General features: G+C 45.1%; 1 protein-coding gene across 2 annotated transcripts in view; it reads right to left on the minus strand.

Annotated features, from left to right (window-relative positions):
• The window catches only part of SKP2 (S-phase kinase associated protein 2), a 37,350-nt gene extending 17,128 nt beyond the window's left edge, over window positions 1-20,222 (minus strand). Inside the window, exons 1-6 of one of the 2 annotated variants that reach the window (XM_043887585.1) lie at window positions 19,998-20,222; window positions 19,230-19,501; window positions 6,769-6,880; window positions 4,175-4,318; window positions 1,841-1,975; window positions 209-307 (exon numbers count right to left, since the gene is read on the minus strand). In XM_043887585.1, the coding sequence (XP_043743520.1) occupies window positions 209-307; window positions 1,841-1,975; window positions 4,175-4,318; window positions 6,769-6,880; window positions 19,230-19,501; window positions 19,998-20,041 (806 nt within the window). In that variant the 5' untranslated portion in view covers window positions 20,042-20,222. Of the gene's footprint in view, window positions 1-208; window positions 308-1,840; window positions 1,976-4,174; window positions 4,319-6,768; window positions 6,881-15,751; window positions 15,819-19,229; window positions 19,502-19,997 lie in introns of those variants that run through there. The other variant, XM_043887586.1, reaches the window with a different exon arrangement.
• Between the last annotated feature and the right edge of the window lie 76 nt (window positions 20,223-20,298).

Below are 20,298 nucleotides of genomic sequence, written 5' to 3' on the forward strand. Positions count from 1 at the left end.
CACAACACAAGTAATCTTTGCAAACTTCACCGATTTGGCTCCTGAGTTTGGACAGAAAGTTTGAAGGATAAAGGGTATTGAGTTCTCCAAATCAAGAGCTCAAAGAGTTAGGAATAGCTTAAAAATGTTACCTGATTCTATCCTGATGTGAAAGATAACTGTATGTTTGAAATCACAGTTCTATAATCAAATCTCAAATCTCTCCTACCTGGAACAGCTGCTCAGCAAAGTCTTCAGGGCAGATTCAGAGAATCCAGAACACCCAGAAAGATTGAGTCGCAGTAAATTTGTGTTCTGAGCAAGATTACTGGAAAAAGAGGACAAAGTTGTAACAATACTAACCAGACCCTCTTATTCAATCAACAAGAATGAAGCTAAGGGAGGCAGTTACAAGCACACAGGCCTTTGAGTCAGAAGTGAGTTTAAATTCACATCTTACCATCTAGATGACACCAAGCAGGATGCTTTGCCTTAGTTTATTCATCTGTGAAATGGCAAGATCAGTATCTTCTTGGTAGTGTTAAAATTAAGTGATATAATGTAATAAAGGCCTCAGCACAGTGCCCAGCACAGAGATTAACTACACAACACTTACCAGTGTACTTTTAAAATTGAAAAACAGAACCCACCAATGACCTAAACATATTTCTATTTTACCCACAATTGTAATTAGATTGTAAGTAAACTTCTACTTATAAAGTCACCAGGCTCCTTCAATTAAATGTCTCTCCAATTGCCCTCTTCTCTCCATTCCCAAATGCCTCATGTTAGCCAAACAGTGATCAAGAGCAAGAGTTCTGGAATCATACTATATGGCCAGGTTCAAATCTTGGTTTTGCTACCTAGCTACTGTGTGACCGTGGACAAGTTATTCAGCCTCTCTGTTCCTTAGTTCCCACATCTGTAAAAAGGGGAATAATAAGAACATATTTCATGGGGTTGCTATGAGGATTTACTCAGAATACCTTTAAAGAACCTAGTATCTGGCACATGGTATGTGCTCAACAAATATTAAGCAGATATTATCATTATTCTTTTCTTTTCCCCATCAAGTTTCATCATGTCTTACCTGAATGGATACAACATCATCTTAACTAATCTACTGAATAGTTTCTTTCATGTGTAATCGATCTTCTGAGATGCCCAGTGAGTTAATTTTCTAAACACTGCTTGTTCCATTCTCAGAACTATGCTTCTCTTCACCATGCTTCCCTCTTTACAGCCCACAACAAAATCCAGAGTTCTTCCAGCGTGGCAGGCACCCACGAGATGTGGTCCCTGCCGACCCCCACCTGTCACCTCCCTCCCGCACTCCATCAATTCCTGACCACTTCAGAATTCAGAGTCACAAAGGCAGCTTCACCCGGACTGCTTCCTTCGCCACATCACCTGGAGAACTCCTACCCACATACTTTCAATACTCAGCTTCAGAGTCACTTCCTCTGAGACGAGACGGCTGCCTTCTCGAAATGTAATTAGGCCTCTGTGTTGCCACATATTCACCAACGCATCCAGCAAACACAGTGCACTGTAATTATCTGTCTCTCCCTTGAATGAGGGAGCAGCCACGCCTCAATTCCTCCTTGCGTGTCTAGAACCTAGCATGAGACCCAGCAACATATTGAGAGTTAGTACACAAACTCTGGTTGTCTAGGTGAGCAACCAAACCTCCTGAAGGAGGAACCAAGCCTCCTGGAAGGTTCTGCAGAGGCTGGAACACTGTATTGGGTATTTTCTGAGTCCACCTGCATGTGGACAGGACACCCCACATCTACTCGAGAAACAAAATCAACAAACACAAAACGAGTGCCTTTGAAACATGCTCCCAGGTGCCACTCACTCAATAATGGGATCTGAAAGTCGGAGGCCTTCCAGGCTGAGATTCTGCAACTTGGAGCAGTGAGACAGAAGGCCATGCAGGGTAGCCACATCGATCACAGAGTTCGACAGGTCCAGGTGCTGTAGACGAAAAGGGCTGAAGACAGAGGGAATAAAAAGAGGCTCTACAAGGTGGCTCACACCAGAATGTCCAGATTAGATCTGACCCCTTCTCCTCCCCACCTGGGCAGTTCACCACAAACAAGACCCTGAACACGCATTTCAAGTATTAGCTATAGTTGTAGTCATAAAATAAACTGTTACTGGCCACCTTCGTTTTTTTAAAATTCAAAAGCTTTTGTTTTTGGGGGGTGGGGTGGGGTGGGGCCAAGTCCAGACGTTGTGCCAGCACAGTCCAACTTAGAAAATGAATTAATGAGCATCAGGAGAATGAGTTGGATGTGGGTGACAAGGAGGTCACACCTACAATGACTCCTGGCAAGGGTGAGTGGGTGGATGACCAAACCAGGGAAGACCGTGGAAAGGCAAGTTGTAAACGGAGGTTAATACCAAGGTTCTTGGGATGGACATGCTAATACTAAGGTACTTGTAGGAAATTCAGCTGTGGTAGTTTTTAGGTAATTAGAAATAAGAGTTTGTTTGAAAGAGAGGGTTGGGCTAGAGATGAGGATGTGAAAGTCTTGGCATAGATGGGGGTGTACAAGACATAGCTTGTCTGAAGACAGAGTGTGGGTCAGGAGAGAAGGCAGCCAGGGACAGACCCTAGAGTAACAAAGCAAAGCGTGCACTTGAAGGAGACTGAGAAGGAAGTGCAGGAGAAGCATAAAACACCCGTGGGAGAGGAGAGTTGTCATATGACCACAGCGAGAAGGTGAAAAGGCCTCGAGTTGGGATGCGTGTTGTATCCTAGCTCTGCCGTCTTTAGCTTATTTTTCTGTTCAGTATCTATTTACTCCACTCTAGCATGAGATGACACGAAACCACACTGCAAAACTATCAGTAAGAAATACATTTTCAGAAAGTCTAAAAAACACCAACACAGAGCATCTTTTTCAGGATGTAAACTGGTTTGTGACAGGATCAGAAACCCAGAGTGACAAAATCTGAAAAGACCCCTCACATTTTTTCCTTATCAGAAACAGGCAGTGGGGGTAGAGAAATGTAAATCAAAACTACAATGAGGTATCATCTCACACTGGTCAGAATGGTCATCAAGAAATCTACAAACAGTAAATGCTGGAGAGGATGTGGAAAAAAGGGGTCCTCTCTTGCACTGTTGGTGGGAATGTAAGTTGATAAAGCCACTGTTGAGAACAGTAAGGAAAGTCCTTAAAAACTAGGAATAAAACTACCACATAGCCCAGCAATCCCACTACTGAGAAAACCATAATTCAAAAAGACACATGTACCCTAGCGTTCATTGCAGCACTATTTACAATAGCCTGAACATGGAAACAATCTAGATGTCCACCAAAAGATGAATGGATAAAGAAGTTGTGGTATATATATATACATACACACACACACACACAATGGTCCTAAAAAGGAACAAATCAGTTCTAGTGAGGTGGATAAACCTAGAGCCTGTCATACAGAGTGAAGTAAGTCAGAAAGAGAAAACAAACATCATCTATTAACACGTATGTGCAGAATCTAGAAAAATGGCACTGATGAATCTATTTGCAGGGCAGGAATAGCGATGCAGACACAGAGAACAGATTTGTGGATACAGAGGAGGATGGAGAGGGTGGGACGAATTGAGACAGTAGCGTTGAACCATATATACATCACCATATGTAAACAGATAGGCAGTGAGAAGTTGCTGTATAATACGGGAGCTCAACCCAGTGCCCTGGGACAACCTAGAGGGGTGGGATGGGATGGGGGAATGGGAGGAAGGCTCAAGAGGGAGGGGACATGTGTATACTTATCGCTGATTCATGTGCTTATATGGCAGAAACCATCAAAATATTGTAAAGCAATTATCCTCCAAATAAAAATACATTTAAAAAAAATAAGAAGAAATGGGCATTGGGGGAATAGCTTGGCTGCATGACATCTGCCGCGAGGGCTCTGCTTGGCTCCTGCCTCATAGGATACTCAGGACACCCTTAGACCCTGGGAAGAGCCCAAGAGCAGGCCTAGGCTAACACAGGAATGACGTCACTGAAACCCGTGCCGTGTTTCAACACAAAGGCCACATGGCAACATACACAACTAACGTCCCACGCTGCACAGATGACCTGTCCTAGGGCATATAGCAGGAGAGAGAGGAAAAAAAGACACTTCGATCTGTTTTCCTCCCCAAGATCTTCTGGGCACTTTTCTTTCTTACCTGAAGTGTTCAACTAACGGTTGGTCCATAAACGATCTTGGACAGCGGAAGGCAACCACCCCTCGGGACAGGAGCCGACCAACCACGTCTGGGTAGAGGTTTCTGCCTGCAAGGTCTACAGTCTGCCAGAGAGACTCATCAAACCTGGAAAAGAAGTGCTTCGTTTGGTGAGTCAGGGCACCAGTTTCTGGAGACCCTCGACACCGCTTCTAACAAGAGGACACGGCCACTCAATTGCCCTGAAGCAAATTCTAAAGGCATGTTTGTTTCTGACTATACAATTACCTATATTTTTAAGCCACTATGGAATATTTCTTTTTCCCATTATGGATAAGCTTTCATCTTCCTCTTTACATGGATTTCATAGCTAGTTCAAAGCTATCATGAGCTCTGCAATGATCTGGAACAGGAGAATAAAATTTCAGCATTCAATTCAATTCAATAACTTTAAGACTGCTCAAATCACTCAACTGATTACTGATCAAGTAGGTAGGTTCACAATGACCTTGCTTGCCATTTTTGTGAAGCACCAGCACGCTACCACAAGTACCCTAAAAAACATGTAAATGTACCTAAAAGAAGGAAAGTTTGTATGACTTTATTATGAGATATGTTTAGCAAATATCCATTAGGAAAAGTCATAGTTCAGCTCCATTTACAAAACCTTAAAAGCTTAAAATAAATGCACAGAAATACAGGTATACCTATGAACTAATGTGAAGAGAAGAGGTAAAAATGTTTAGATTTGTGTTTCAAAAGCAAAAAAGCGGTAACAAATATAGTAAAAAAACATAAAGAGGTTTGAATACCCATAGATTATTTCAATTTAACACAAAAGAAAACATGAGATCAAGCCCGTGAGGGAACATTTTAAATGTTTACAAGAATTTTACTTTTTAATCCTACTTGAGATAAGCAGACCACTGGCTGGAGCTTTGAAATAATTCTGCATAAACAAATTGTCAACCTTTATTCTTAAGAAGACAGGACTGCTGTGCCTGGCATATAACAAGTGCTTAATGAATGTCAGTAATAACTTTTATGACAGTTGAGATGAAGATGAACAGAGCTGCATAGCGAACACAGCTGGTGGCAAAAGAAAATCCAAATGGTGTTTCTTGAGCAGGGATAAGTGAGTCAACCACCATGTACCTACTCTGGCATTCCAGGTGTGCCGACCTCTCTGTGGCTCTTCTAAGCAAACATAGTCAGCCCTCCCTATCCACAAGGCTTCCCAGGTGGCACAGATGATAAAGAATCCGTCTGCCAATGTAGAAGACGTGGGTTCAATCCCTGGGTGGGGAAGATTCCCTGGAGGAAGAAATGGCAACCCACTCCAGTATTCTTGCCTGGAGAATTTCATGGACAGAGGAGCCTGGTGGGCTACAGTCCATGGGGTCGCAAAGAGTTAGACACGACTGAGCAAGCACTCCCTATCCACGGGTTCCACATCCACAGATCCGCAGATCCAGAGCCAGACTGTCCTACCCCATTTTATACAAGGGACTTGAGAATCCGCAGATTTTGGCATCCACAGGGGGGTCCCAGAACCAATAACCAGTGGGTACCAAGGGATGACTGTAGCCCAGTCCTGTAAATACCTGGAGTGTCTTATTTCCAGCACACCTGTGAATGGAAGGGCAGGGGCTCCTGCGTAATCACAGTGAGAGTCCTAGACGTGTGGAGGGAGAAGAGACATAGATGGCCTTAAGCACAGAGCAAAGGTTGGCCAGAGGCTGATGAGCAGGAGAAAAGGTGAAGATGGAAAAGCCCGTCCCAGCTCACCAAGATGTCCCATGTGCAGCTCACTGTTCGCACCTGAGAAGCGTGGCCCCAAACCCAACAAAACCTGAACAATTAGCTGGGCACCACCCGAGCATCTTTATATTTCATGCTCACAGTGGCCATCATGTGACCCACCGGAAGTGACCTGCCCCATTTGGAAAACTTCTTTTCCTTGTATTCAGCAGAGCCCATGTTTATTGGATGCTGGGCCAGGCAGTGTACCAGGCGTGACAGGGATGCATGAAGGCATAGCTGGTTCTCATACACCCAGTGGGCTGGCTGTGAGTGGTGGGAAGAGAACTCGGGGCTCTGAGTGGGACCCAAGTGGGGAACCAGCCTCTGCTACTTAGGCTTTATGGGACCGGAGTGAGGTTCTGAGTCCCAGTCCCCCCATATATAAAAGGGGATGATGCTGTCTTCCCAGGTGGTGCTAGTGGTAAAGAATGCACCTGCCAATGCAGGGTTGTGCGTTTGATCCCTGGGCTGGGAAGACCCTCTAGAGGAGGAAATGGCAACCCACTCCTTTATTCCTGCCTGGAAAATTCCATGGACAGAGGAGCCTGGTAGGCTACAGTCCATGGGCTTGCAAAAAGTGAGACACAACTTGGCATACACACACACACCCCCCTCCAGTAGATTCCTCCCTTATCTGTGAAATAAGACACTGATTACTATAAAGAATAAGAAAATATCAAGTGTGCTCTGTCCTACTATATTCTTCTTGGTTTTCAGTGTCAGCAGACCCCAACGAATAAAAACCCTTCTTTTCTCCTCCTCTCCATATACTAAATGGGGTGAAAAATACTTACGCTAGATGATACCATCTCTTACAAACACTGGAAACTTTCAGGAGTTCAGGGAGGCACAGACAGGAAAAGATTCCTAAGAGCAGCTCATCTGGAAGGGAGTCCCAAGAAACACCTTGGAGGGAAAAAAAAAGAATTGTTTTCCTTTTACCATGCTTTCCCCCATCAAGTGTACTGAGCTTTTTCCTGCACTTAAAGATATACAACGTGTAGCTTAAAAAGGTGAATTTAATGCTAAATGAATTCCTCATCCTCATAATTCTTTTTCTGTTTACCCATGGTCTATGTTTCCTGAAGTGGATACTGTATACTTTCTCAGCAAAGGAGAAAAGAGAGTATCAAGAATACTTGTCATGATATTCTTCTCTTAAGCACCCACCAGCCAGTCTCAGGCTCAGAACCATACTGATGGGGGTTCAGAGGCAGTCCCAGGCCTCTCACATCTTGGACGACAATGTCTAAGATACACAATGCTTCTGGGTTGCTAAGGAACACCTCACTCCTCTTTGAAGCAGCTTCAGTGGTAGATTTATCAAGTAGTGACCTTATTTAAAAGGCAAACCAATCTTCCCCCCTCTTCTTCCAAGTTTACAGAGGGTGGGCTCAGAAGTCCATTTACCTAAAAGTGCAATACCAAAAGGCTGTTCTCATCTCTTAATTCAACACACATGTCCTGAGTGCTTAGTTTGATGCCAGGGATGGGTTAAGGTGTTGGGAGAAAGCAGGTAACACATGAGACAAAACACTTTTTCATGGAGCTTATGTTCCATTGGGGAAACAATCACATGATATTAGAAGACATGTTAAAAACTGTTCAATATTTTAAAAAAATTAAGTGATACGTTAAAATTGCTTTTACTTTGATGTATTAAAAATAAAGTTTAAACTTTAGAAAGAAAATAAAGAAAGTTTAAACTTAGAAAGTTTTAACACACAGCATACACATACATACACCCTCAACCATCAACAGCAACTTACCTCCTTGTTCTATTTTTCATGTTTGGGGTTAATAATAAATTATGATAAGGGTTGTATTCAGCTCTTTGATTAAAACAACTATTTTCATTCTATTTTGACTCAACTCTATTTGTTAGCCTACTGAAACTCGTCATTCATAGTTAAGGAGACTAAGTCTGTATTAGTAAAGATTTGGTCAAAATATCTCCTTCTACATTTCAAAATAAATGCCTAATACAAAATTCTGTAATAGTGAGTAACTGTGATGTGAATTTCACCACAATGGTGGTTCCTTTAATAACTGTCAAGTTTTATAGCTGGAGTTCCCCCCCCCAAACTTTTTAATACATTTGCTGTGTTTTCTTATATTAAAAAAAGTATTGCATTCTTATTGAAAAAATTCTTGAAGAAAAGTTGAGTTACTTAAAAGTATAAAACAGTTCCATTTCTCAGAGATATTTTTAAGTTATCTGGTGCACTTACATCCATTTCGTAAACATACTGTTTCCCAAACTGGTATTTAAAGAACATTCTTCTGGGAGATGTTAGAATCTGTTCCACTACAAACAATGTTCTGTGGTGTAAAATGGTATAAAACAATGGGGAGGGCGTTACTGAGCTGGTGATCATTGAGCAAAGGCTGAACAGAGAGAAGAGGCTGGCCCTGTGAGTCCCTGGAGCGTGTTCTATGTGCAGGAGCAGCAGGTCTGTTTTGAGGAACAGCAAGGAGGCCAGCGTAGAACACAGTGAGCAAGTTGCAGGGAGCGGGGAAGAGGTCAGAGGAGTGGGAGGGGGCCAGGTCATCCGGCTCTGACTCTGAAGGTGATGAGGGGCCGCCGGAGAGTTCTGAGCACAGGAATGACAGGATCTCACGTAGGTTTTAAAAGGATCACTCTGACTGTGTGTTCGGAATAAACTGGAGGGAGAAAAAGGTGGATGCAGGAAAACCAGTTTTCTTAGTTTTTATAAAAGCAAACTCTAATTGCTATGCAACAAGTATTACATGCTTACATATGAATAGAATAACCCACAAGACAAGGATAATATGACCACGGCCTAGAAGGAAACAAGCAGGCACCAAACAGTGAGTGTTTTAGATCAGAATTCAGAGTGGTTAGCTGAGTTCAGTAACTTGCCTTCTCGGTCTCTAACTCCAACCCACCTGCTACACCAATGCTACCAATATCCTCTCTCCCCGGTGACAGCTCATTTTAGTGTCAACTTGACTGGGCTAAGGAGTACCCAGATATTTGGTTAAACACCATACCAGCTGTCTTTGGGAGGGTATCTGGGATGAGATTAACACTTGACTGGTTAACTGAGAAAAGCAGGTTGCGGTCCCCAGTGTGTGCCTGCCTCATCCAATCCAAAGTCGGGTTGGAATAAAAGGCGGATGAAGGGAGACCCGGCTCTTTCTCCCATCTTTGAGCTGGAACCTGGGTGTCCTCCTGCCTTCAGGCTGGACTGAAACTAACAAGATCTACTCTCCGGAATCTCAGGTCTTTGGGACCAAAGATCATGGGACTCTTCAGCTTCCAGGACTACGTAAGCCAATGCCTTATTAATAAGCCTCCTTGTATCTCTTATTTGTTCAGTGGCTCTGACAGTATTCTTGGGCTTCCCTGGTGGCTCAGCTGGTAAAGAATCCACCTGCAATACAGAAGACCTGGGCTCGATCCCTGGGTTGGGAAGATCCCCCGGAGGAGGGCATAGCAACCCACTCCAGTATTCTTGGCTGGACAATCTCCACGAACAGAAGAAACTGGTGGGCTACAGTCCATGGGGTCCCAAAGAGTCGGACACGACTGAGCAACTAAATACAGAACACACACCCCATTTAAAAGGTGTCAGTATGTACTGAACACAGACATTGCAACAGGCTCAGGGGAAAGACGATGGACAGCTGGAGACAGCGTGGAGGTGAGTGATAAACATAACAGTCTTAGACTCTGTGGACTCTTTCCCCCCTATTCCTGGGCAATCTTTTGAAAACATTCTTCAATTAGATCCCTTCAATGGTGTCCCTTGAATATTCTGTCTAAAGTCTATACTGCTGAGCATGAAATTCAAAGCTTTCTTATCAGGGCCCCACTTGGTTTTCTAGATTCATTATCTAGAAATATGTTCCAGCCACTTGGAGCTACTTGGAATTTTCAGAATGAGTCTTTCTGTGTCATATCTCAATGCCTCTGTACATGCTGTGCCCACCCCCGACTGCTATTACTCAAGGGGCCATTAACGCCCCAACTCCTATGCACGGCCTCCCAGGACATCACCAAAAACAGGCCAGTTTTTTAACCACAGTTTTGTTATTTCCTTACTCACCTGTGTAGGCCCTACAAGGCCATGAGATCTTGAGAAGGAGAACCTGATTTTTCTTTTAACAATCTTCATATTCTGAGGAACTAGCACACCGTCCGATACATGCAAGCATTCATTTATTTACTTAACGTGCTATATGCCGAGGACTGTTCTACAGACAAGAGATGAACAAGGCATGGCCTTCTCAGCGCTTGAGAGACACAGACAAACAGGATATTTCAATCCAGGGTCACAACGGGCTGGAGAAAGGCTCAGGGTATTGTGCTACACCGGGGACCGGCACAGTGCTTAGCGAAGATGCTCCCTGGGAAAATAAGGACTTGTAGCTGCTCCATGAACACCTGCCCCTTCCTCTCGAGAGAATCAAATAAAGGACTGAGGCTCTGAAGCCTCGGGGTAGAGGGATGAAGGCAGACCATCCGCACTGACCCTGGACACGTTCCAGAGAACAGCTCCTCAGTGCGGCAACGAGCCTCCATCACACCACAAAGCTCCTGGGCCAAGGTCAGTGGGGGAAGAGGGTCTCCAGCAGGACTCCTGCTCCACAAATTGGAACAAAGTTTTCCTTCCATTAATTCTTCTTAACTCCCTAACCTCTGCTGCCTCCTGCATATACAGATCAGATGCTAGCATTACATTCGGCAAAAAAAAAAAAAAAAATTACACTTAGCCACTTTGAATCTAGTCTGTTGAGATTTTTACTATGATCTGCAATGACTACCCTGACACCAGGTGCCTGCCCCCAATCCCCGCCAAGTGTGAGAACTCTGGATTGAGGAAGGAGCACAGTTCCGACTGGAATTTGATTGCATTGTCTCCATGTCAGCAAACCCTAAGTGAGCTACTCAATCCTCCTGGGGCTCACTTTCATCAGTAGGAAAGGGAATAAAAAGGTTCATTTTGCAAAGTTGTTCACTATGAAGATTAAATAGCTCATGTCAAGAGGTGACAAAGCAGAGAGTTAAACTGCCTCTTTTTTGCTTCTATTCCTCTCCTTTCTCCAAAAAATCTGTATGTTTTACTTTCATGACCTTTTCCTTTCAGTGCTGCTGAGAATCTTCACCTATGTGAAAACATCCATCTCTGAGTAGGGGCTGGACAAGGGCTGCCTGGTATGATTTACCGAGACCCCCAAACTGCCTTCTATCTAGGTTTAATTAAATAATTAAATTAAATTGAAAGATGCTTGCTCCTTAGAAGAAGAGCAATGACAAACCTAGACAGCGTATTAAAAAGCAGAAACAAAGGTCCGTATAGTCAAAGCTATGGTTTTTCCAGGAGCCATGTATGGATGTGAGTGTTGGACCAAAAAGAAGGCTGAGTGATAAAGAATTGATGCTTTTGAAGTGTGGTAATGGAGAAGACTCTTGAGAGTCCCCTAGACAGCAAGGAGATCAAACCAGTCATCCTAAAGGAAATCAATCCTGAATATTCATTGGAAGGACTCATGCTGAAGCTCCAATACTTTGGTTACCTGATGTGAAGAGCTGACTCACTGGAAAAGACCCTGATGCTGAGAAAGATTGAGGGCAGGAGAAGAGGGCAACAGAGGATGAGATGGTTGGATGGCATCATCGACTCACTGGACATGAGCTTGAACAAACTCTAGGAGATAGTGAAAGACAGGGAAGCCTGCTGGAGTGCTGCAGCCCATGGGATCACAAAGAGTTGGGCATGATTGAGTGACTGATCAACTTATCAAGAACAATCGAGGTTTGGGATCCAGGAAATACTGGAAAGAATGAAGAGAGACATGGAAGGGCAGGAAGCCAACATGGGCATGTGAGTAAGCAGATTATCACTATGGGCTTTAAATCTGCAGGGGACTCCCAGGAAACATACAGCACCTGCCCCAGATGCTGGGGCGTTAATCCATCATCTGCTGTCAGTCATGGGTTGGCGGCTTCTGGGAGGGGGCAGGCATGTTGACTCCCCAGCATGCCTGCCCAGGGAAAGCCCTCAAACACAGAGTGTCATCGATGTGGGGGAGAAAGCCCTTGGCATAAAAGGGAATGGTGAGCTTCAAGGAGCTATGGATGGGGCACCCAAGTGTCAGGTAAAGATAGTGGGGAAAGGAGATAGGGAGGCTTGTTGCAAAGTAAAGGGTAGGAGAAATCAATAAACTAATGAATGTGGTACTTCCCATTTTAACAGGAAGACATAAGAAATCAGCAACTGAGAATACGAGATCAGTAATTCAAATGCTTCCAGGTGGCACACTAGTGATAAAGAACCCGCCTGCCAATGCAGGAGACGTAAGAGACGGGGGTTCGACCCATTGGTTGAGAAGATATCCTGGAGGAGGGAAGGGCAACCCACTCCAGTATGCTTGCCTGGAGAATCCCATGGACAGAGGAGCCTGTCCACAGGCTCGCAAAGAGTCGGACAGGACTGAAGTCACTTAGCACACAGTTCAAATGCTAGAAGGAAAATTTGGCACTGGGATGAATGCAGGTGTTCGCTAAGGACAGCAAAGCCAGGCACTGAAGCCACAGAAGGAAGCTAAGTCTAGAACTAGGAAGGCTTTGCATTGCAATGTCCATCTTCACCTGCCCAACTCCTACTCATCCTTCAGACTCCAGCTGAACTGTCTCTCCCTCGGAGGAGCATTCCCAGGAGACCAGCATGGCCCCCCCCCACCCCCCACCCCCCAACACCTAGGCAGGCACAGGGAGACCCCACACAATGCCTGGCACACCACGGACATTCTCAAAATCCTTGCTCAATGCAGTATACCTTTTCCTGCCCCTTCACGCAAACTGTGAACGTGCGAATTCTGTATCCATGTGACTGATGAACCTTCCTTAACCAATTAACTGCCACTCCTGCTGCCTAAGACAAACTTGGCGACGAACCCTAGAAAGTGTTCAATATCCCACAAAGGAATGACTGACACCCAAGAGAAGAATGCTGGCTCTGTTTCACAGACGGGTGAGAGTGTGGGCCTCTCAGGACCAGTCTCCTCATTTATCAAATGACAAGGCTGGCCTAGGGCTCCACTTAAACAAACATTCCTGCGTGTCTGACTAATGCTGGAGAGCGTGAGCACAGGCCCTGTCTGTTGGCCTCACTGGGAGGCAAACTAATAAACAGAAACACAAGCCCACGTTACCACTGCCATTTACTGAAAGCCCTAAAGAGTCTCATACACTTATTAATGCATGTGATTCTAATGCTTGCCTTGTGTCCTAGAATGCAGTGTCCCATTTCACAGATGAGGACACGTGTCTTAGTAGCTTTATTTATTAACCTCATGGAGGTGCTAGCAACTATCAGGTGGCAGAGCCAAGAAGTTAACATGGACTCTTCTGTCTGTTTCCAAACCCCACCACCAGAGGTGAAGGCACAGAGCCTCGGAGGAGAGTGTCTGAAGGCTGGCCAGGGGGCACAGAGCCTGCTAAGGAATGGCACAGCCCTGCAGGTGTCCAGGGGAATGAGGCTGAAGACTGAAATCCAGAAACAGAAACAGTGTCTTCTGTAAGTCAGGGGAGGGGCTTCAAGAGATGATGTAACTCCGACTAAAGGGGTAAGGTCACACAATTAGCAAACCACCCAGTGGGAATTCAAGCACAGCTCTGACTCCAAATCCTGTCCTCTGTCTACCCTAGGAGTCTCTCTCCTGATCTGACTAAATTTTCTAAAATGAAGAAAAAATTAAGAAAAAAAAAAATCACACTTTTTTAAAAGGTGAGAACTAAACCTGACTTGCTCTGGGAAAAGGAATCCTTCAGGGCTTGGGAGGGAGAGCGGAGGGGAGAGGGAGTGAAACAGAGACGCTGAGAGCTCTCAATGGGTCAGTGAGCATATAGACAGGGCAATGGCTGGGAAAACGCACAGCCTGTCTGAGCAGCCAAGTCCCCACTTCTCCACGGAGCTGATCACAGGACAACACTGATTCTAGGGCCTCTGGTGGGAGTGAAGGTGGGGGAGGGGTGTCACAGCCTGAAACTGGATGCTGTTCCAACAGATGAGACAGAAGTCTGTCTTCATACAGCTGCCCCAGTGGCTAGTATCCAGGCTTGGGATATGCTCAATCTAATTTTACTTGCCATAGTTAATTCTCAAAACATCGACCATCTGTTTCCTGGATTCCTGACTGCACTGCTGCCTGGTCTGTCTGCTCAGAGAGGATGACAAAGTCCAGAGCAAGTCTTTCCTCTACTCACCTCTTCTAAAACCCCCAAGGCTGCACACCAGACCTGCACAGTAAGCAAAATAATTAAGCCCATGGACTCTAATCTTCAACAACATGAAAGCAATTAAACACACTTTGGAGCCATGAAAGGTGAAAACTGGCCAGATTCACAAACTTGCTAGTCACCAGCATTTCCATTCATTTCTCTGGTGCAAAGTCAGCTGTCCACTTCTGTAATCTCATCACCTCCCATGCCTCTTTAAGTCCTTCGGAAATAATAATGCTTAAGAGTTTTTGATGCACGAGGTCTTTACAGGATAGGTAACGTCTTCCTACTTGACATGCTTATTTCTTGAAACATCACCTACACTCAGATTCAAACTCCAGAGTACTCAATCTTTGACTCTTAAAATTGCCCTTTTCTTTAAGCACAGATAATTGTATCTGAAGGATAAGCAGGCACTGCTGTTCACATCTACTGCTTTTTTAAGAGTGGAGGTTCACCTCCTGTTTGCTTCTACTCGCTTGTTTTAAGTATTAACGACCCGTGCTTCCCTTCTGGGAGACTATAGATTCTGCCATCTGGGATGAGGTTTCCTTCCTCTTCTATAAATCATTAAGAGACAACACTAGACCAAGCTAGCTCTTGGTATTTGGCTTTTTTTTGGCTGGTTGGACAAAACTGAAAAAAGCAAAACAGGAAAAAGCTAAAATAGGGGTCCTCAATGACCCCTTCAACCCCACACTTCTATGAGAGACTTGCTCAACCCTGGGATGTGAGAAGACTAAGAAACCATGGAAATTGGGATTCAGGGAATTAGGTACAGGATACAAGGTCGCGAAGAGCAGGATCTCTGGTCTGTGTTCACTGCTGGATCCCCCATCTCTAGAATGATGCTGCATTTACACTGCTGAACGAATGAAAGGAAGCTACAGGGTAAACACAGGTGCCTGGGAAAGGCCTGGAAAGGTTCTTACAGTGCTGAGTTTTGGAGCTGTGGGATAAGATTCATTGGTGAGTCATGAAATCAATTTAGTCTGATTAGTGTTGTTTTAAAAGAGTGGAAGAGAATAGTAAATACCTTAGTAAGGAAAAAACTAATTTTGTGCAATTTCAGTTTAAGATACACACCCAAGATTGCAATGGAAAATATGTCATTGGTTATTAAAAAAAAAAAAGAGGAAAAGCATTTGCCTGGAGATACTGAAAAAGCAGATTCCCAGGCTCCAGGCAGGACTTCTGGGATGAGAATCTCTGGAATTTTGCACTTTGAACATGTTCCCTTGGGGATATCAGTAGACTCTAAACTTTGGAGTCTCCACTCTGAAAACCACTGTGGGGCCTGGAATTTCAAGCAGTTTAACAGCCATGGGAAAGCTGATCAACAAATTAGTTTGACAGCATTACCACAGCTATCTTCTGTTTGGGAGGTTGGGGTGGGGGTTGTGGGTGGGCAGGAGAAGACAGGGGACCAGGGCAGGCATTTAACAACCATGAATAAAACACAGTTGTTCTCTTTCTGTTCATTACTGATCTCATCACCAGGCCATTTCCTCCCTCCACACACTCACCCCAAGGGCCACTCAGACCTGTCCTGGTACCGGCTGGCCACAAAGTTTCCATCTTCCAGGCTGAACAGATGAAGAGGATTTAGTCACCAGATGTGAGCCTGGCTTGGGGCCGGCAGAAAAGAGAGACTGTCAAGTGAAGAACCAAGAAAAACTCACACAGCCCAGGGCCACTGTCATCAGATCGCTATGGAAAGCAGGTGTGGTCCGTTCCAGCCTAATCCGGCAGAGCTCTCAGCCACCTGTCCTGACAACTGCAGACAAAACTCGCTACAATGATGATCCAACACCGCCAGAGGCTCAGGCTCCTGATGGCCCACTGGGAATGCTCTATACCAGCTGTTCCTCACCCTGCAACCCCCCTGCCCCCCTATACCAATCACTATAGTGCGTAATTCTACGCACCCGCAAAGCATACCAGCGGTTTCCCTCCCTGCCTCTCTCTGAGGTCACAACAACAGAAAAGTCGAGGTATTTTTTCTCTCACTTCCGATAAATACATCTGAAGTCAATTTTAACAATCTAGATGCAGTGACTGAATGGTTTCCAGGTCCTTCTCTCTCTTCCAGAGCCTCTGCTTTGCTGAAGCGCAGGAGGAAGCATGCCCACGTGCAGTGAGGATCACCATGAGAAGCTTCGGGTCATTTTGGTGCAAGGGGCTCCCTCCCTCTGGCCTCCTATAGCACTTGCTGCCTGAGCCACTCAGCAGCTGCTAGTGTATGAGCTGCCATCTTTTGCTGTGAGCGTCTCTTACCGTGTATCCTCTTCTCTCAACTTCAATTACAATTTCCTAGAAGACAGAAGCCATGCCTGAATCTTCCACCTTGTTTCCTTATTGCCTTGCTTGAAAAACGTCGTTTGTATTTCCGTCTGTGTGTGTGAATGTGGAAGGACATATAGGACACACAGCAATCACACGCCATGGCAGATGCTATCAGCGCTGGACAAAGTTGTCAAAAGCCGCTCATCTTAGCAGGAAGCGTCTGTCGTTCACCACATTTGGTTAGTCAAGCACCAAATTGCTCCTGCTGCATTCCTGACACTAAAAATAGCAGGGACATTCAATTTTGAAGAAAACAGATCTACACGAACAGGGCCAGACTAACAGGATTAAGGACAAAAGATAAACTTAAGTAGCCTCTCAGCTAGGTATCTTTTGTCCACCAAATTAACTGGGGGTACTTACTGTTGTATGCAGGGAGCATGCTAGCAGTTTCACGTGTACTCTTTCATTTAATCTTACAGTAACCCATGATGCCGGCATTACTATCCCATTGCACAAAGAAACTAAGGGACAGAGGGCTCAAATAGCTTCCCAAGGTTGGTAAACAGCAGGATTTGGATTCAAAGCCATATCTGTCTACTTCACCACAATCCTTACTGCCTTTCTGATTAATCCAATATCTAATATAGATCCTCAGACTATAATTTGAAAGTTCTCTTTTCTAAAGAAAGGGTCAAAAGCCAAAAAATCTTTTTTTTTTTCCTTCTGTTTAAGCAAGCAAGTGATCAACCAACCTTTCTCACAGAAAGCCAGATGGGGGAATTCAGGAACATCCTTAATTTACCCTGGCTCTGCAAAACTTCATCTTTATTTCTCGACTGTCTCTTCTTCTCCATCATCAGCAATTTCAATTTAGACTATGATCACTTGTACAATTTCAAAATCTTTCTCTGTCCACTCTAATGGCAAAATATATCCAGAAGCAGCTTAGCACCACTCCCACACCTCTCAACAAGTCTTTAAGCTTTTATCCTCAAGGCCTCAAAGTTTAGTCTCAAGACAGCAGTGTGTCCTTTTCAAAGGTTACATAGCAACTCTGCTCAACTGCGCCTCTAGCCCAATTCTCACTATTCTCCCCTCTGTTCTTCTACTCTTGGCATATGGCTTCCTTGCTGTTCCTTGAACAAACACAACATTCCCCTGTTCCAGGGCCTTTGCACTAGCTGCTCCTTCTGCTGGGGGCTCTTTTCTCCAAGATATTTGCATAGCACATTCCTTCATCTCCTTTATGCCTTTGCTTACAGCTCACTGTCCAAGTGAGGCTTTCCTTCAATACCCTGCAAACCAGCTTTCCCTCCCAGGACCTCCTGTCTCTCTTGGTTTGTTCTGTTTTCGTTTTTAGCCATAGCACTTATTCTAACATGCTACACACCAGATTTGTGCATACGGCATCCTCTTTCTAGAAGAGAAGCTCCACGAGGGTAGAAATGCTTTTGTTTTGCTCACTGCTGTATTCCCAGTACTTAAGAACAACGCCTAGCACACACAATGTGCTCAGCAAATATTTGCTGAATTAATGTTTTACATGGCTTGCCAGTAAGAAAAACTGATAACCCCAGGTCAACGCACAATGTTTACCCTATGGTTCTGAGTATTCCTGGAGCTCTGATCCACCGTGGGAGGCAGTTATACATCAGCCTGAGAAGTCTGGAAACAGAGAGCTATTTAGAGGGGAGTGACGTAGTGGAGTTCTACATTTCAATCAGTCCACTCTAGCTCTGGGGGATGGAGCTGGGGAGGATAAGGCTCCGAATTATGAGTCCACTCCTAAATATGAGAAATGTTTAGGAGACAAGAGGGAAAGATTCAATGATTGGTTGGATATTGTGGGGGATGGTGGGATTCTGACTGACCTTTAGGTTATGGGGTTGGGGAAACTGAACAGATAACACAGTGAGTGATGGAGACAGCATAAAGAAGAATTCCTCTTGGGAATGGATCTGGAAGGATAAGACTCTTCCCCTTAGCTCAACATTCACTTTAGCAGTCTCTTGACAAATAACTAAAGTGATTATGGTAAAAGGCGCAACTGCAGCTACAGAGCAGCCAAATATAAACAAAAAGAATTCTATGGATCATTGCTTTGTTTCCATTTGTCAGAGGTTTTGAGCTGGCCTTTAACCAGGCAGAGTCCCTCCTAAAGAAAAAGGAAGGAATGTCTTTTCACAGGTTACAAGTCAGTTCTGTCTGAAGACACACACATACCACCATTTCTGTAAGCACAACCAGTTGTCTGGTTTCTTTGGAAAATAACTTAAGAATTGGGCAATTCTAAAAGGACCCTATCTGGGTTTCCCTGGTGGCTCAGAGATAAAGAATCTGCCTGCCAATGCAGCAATCACCGGTTCGATCCCTGATCTGGGAAGAGATCCAGCATGCAGCAGAGCAACTGAGCCCCCGGCACCACGGTAATTGAGGCTGTGTTCTAGAGCCTGGAACCCATAACTGCTGAGTCCACGTGCCCCAGCTACTGAAGCCCCTGCGTCCTAGAGCCCATGCTCCCCCAATGAGAAGTCACTGCAAATGGAGAAAAGCCCGGGCAACAATGAACACCCAGCACGGACAAAAATAAATAAATAAATTTAAATAACAATTTTTTAAAAAGGGCCCCACGCTAAAGACCCCTAAACAAAGGTTTACCGACAAAATAGTTTAATCCACCATTGACTGGGCTTGTATTTTACCCTCATACCTTACCTGGAAAGTTCTCTCGGTTTAGCTTAGGTCTGCGGACAATCACAAAGTCCTTGTCATTCCCTTTGCTTTTCAGCCGTTTTCGTGGGGGGCTCTGTGGGTGGCCCAGGTTTGAAAGCAGTTCCTGGGGGATGTTCTCACTGTCCACCTCCTCCTTCTCCAGGGCGGAGACCCCCATGCCTGAAAGCAGTTCAGAAGTCTTGCTAGAATCCCATCCCCATGTGAAACTGGTGGTAACGTTGCTAGTCTGGTCGGGTATCTCCTGGAGGTGTTTCCTGCAGAAACGCACAATAGCCCCACGTTCCTTTCAAAAACACGGCCGTAAATAATTCCCAGACAGGCCTAAAGGAAGCTGCAAGCTATGCACCGCAGAAAGCTTTCACAGCAGCTAACTGAACTGCATTTTTACGCGCCGGCGGCGAGTTCCCAAGAATAAAAGAGAAAATAACCGAACACATCGAAAAGGGTTTTCGATTTCCGATCGTGCAGAAGGCCTTAAGAATTTCTTAAAAGTGGAGGAAACATACAAGGAAAGAGGCAGAGTAATCACACACGATTGAAAACAGCAGCAGGAAAGCCCAATAAGGGAAGACAAATAACACCCACGCTGATCACCGCGCTAAAGCATCCACCCATCCACATTTTCCCAAAGAGGCTAAGCAACCATTCACATTACAGCACTACTAACAATATTAGCAAGTAGCAAAACACGCGGCCTAAAAGAATTCAGACGGTCCATTCATGTTCTGTCTCCTTCTGCAATCGGTTTACCTGTGCATGGCGTCCGCAGGTTCGGGAGTTTTAAATGCGTGCATCAATTGCAGAGGTGCCCGCCTCCCAGATTCCCGCTTTGGCGCGCGGCGGCGCACTGCGTGCGGCGCACTGCGTGCGGCCCCCGACTCGCTGCAGCGAAACCCGCGAACTCTATCAACGTTCCATCCCAGCAGCGCGCGCAGAATTCTCCAGCCAGCTGGCTCTCCTCCGTAGCCGTCGTCTGCGGCCCCGCTGCCTGCTGGGAATTGTAGTTTCTGCCCAACCCGGTAGTCCGGCTGCCTCGCCACTACTTCCTTTC

The sequence above is a fragment of the Cervus elaphus genome, chromosome 25, assembly GCF_910594005.1.
Source record: "Cervus elaphus chromosome 25, mCerEla1.1, whole genome shotgun sequence".
Lineage (NCBI taxonomy): Eukaryota > Metazoa > Chordata > Mammalia > Artiodactyla > Cervidae > Cervus > Cervus elaphus.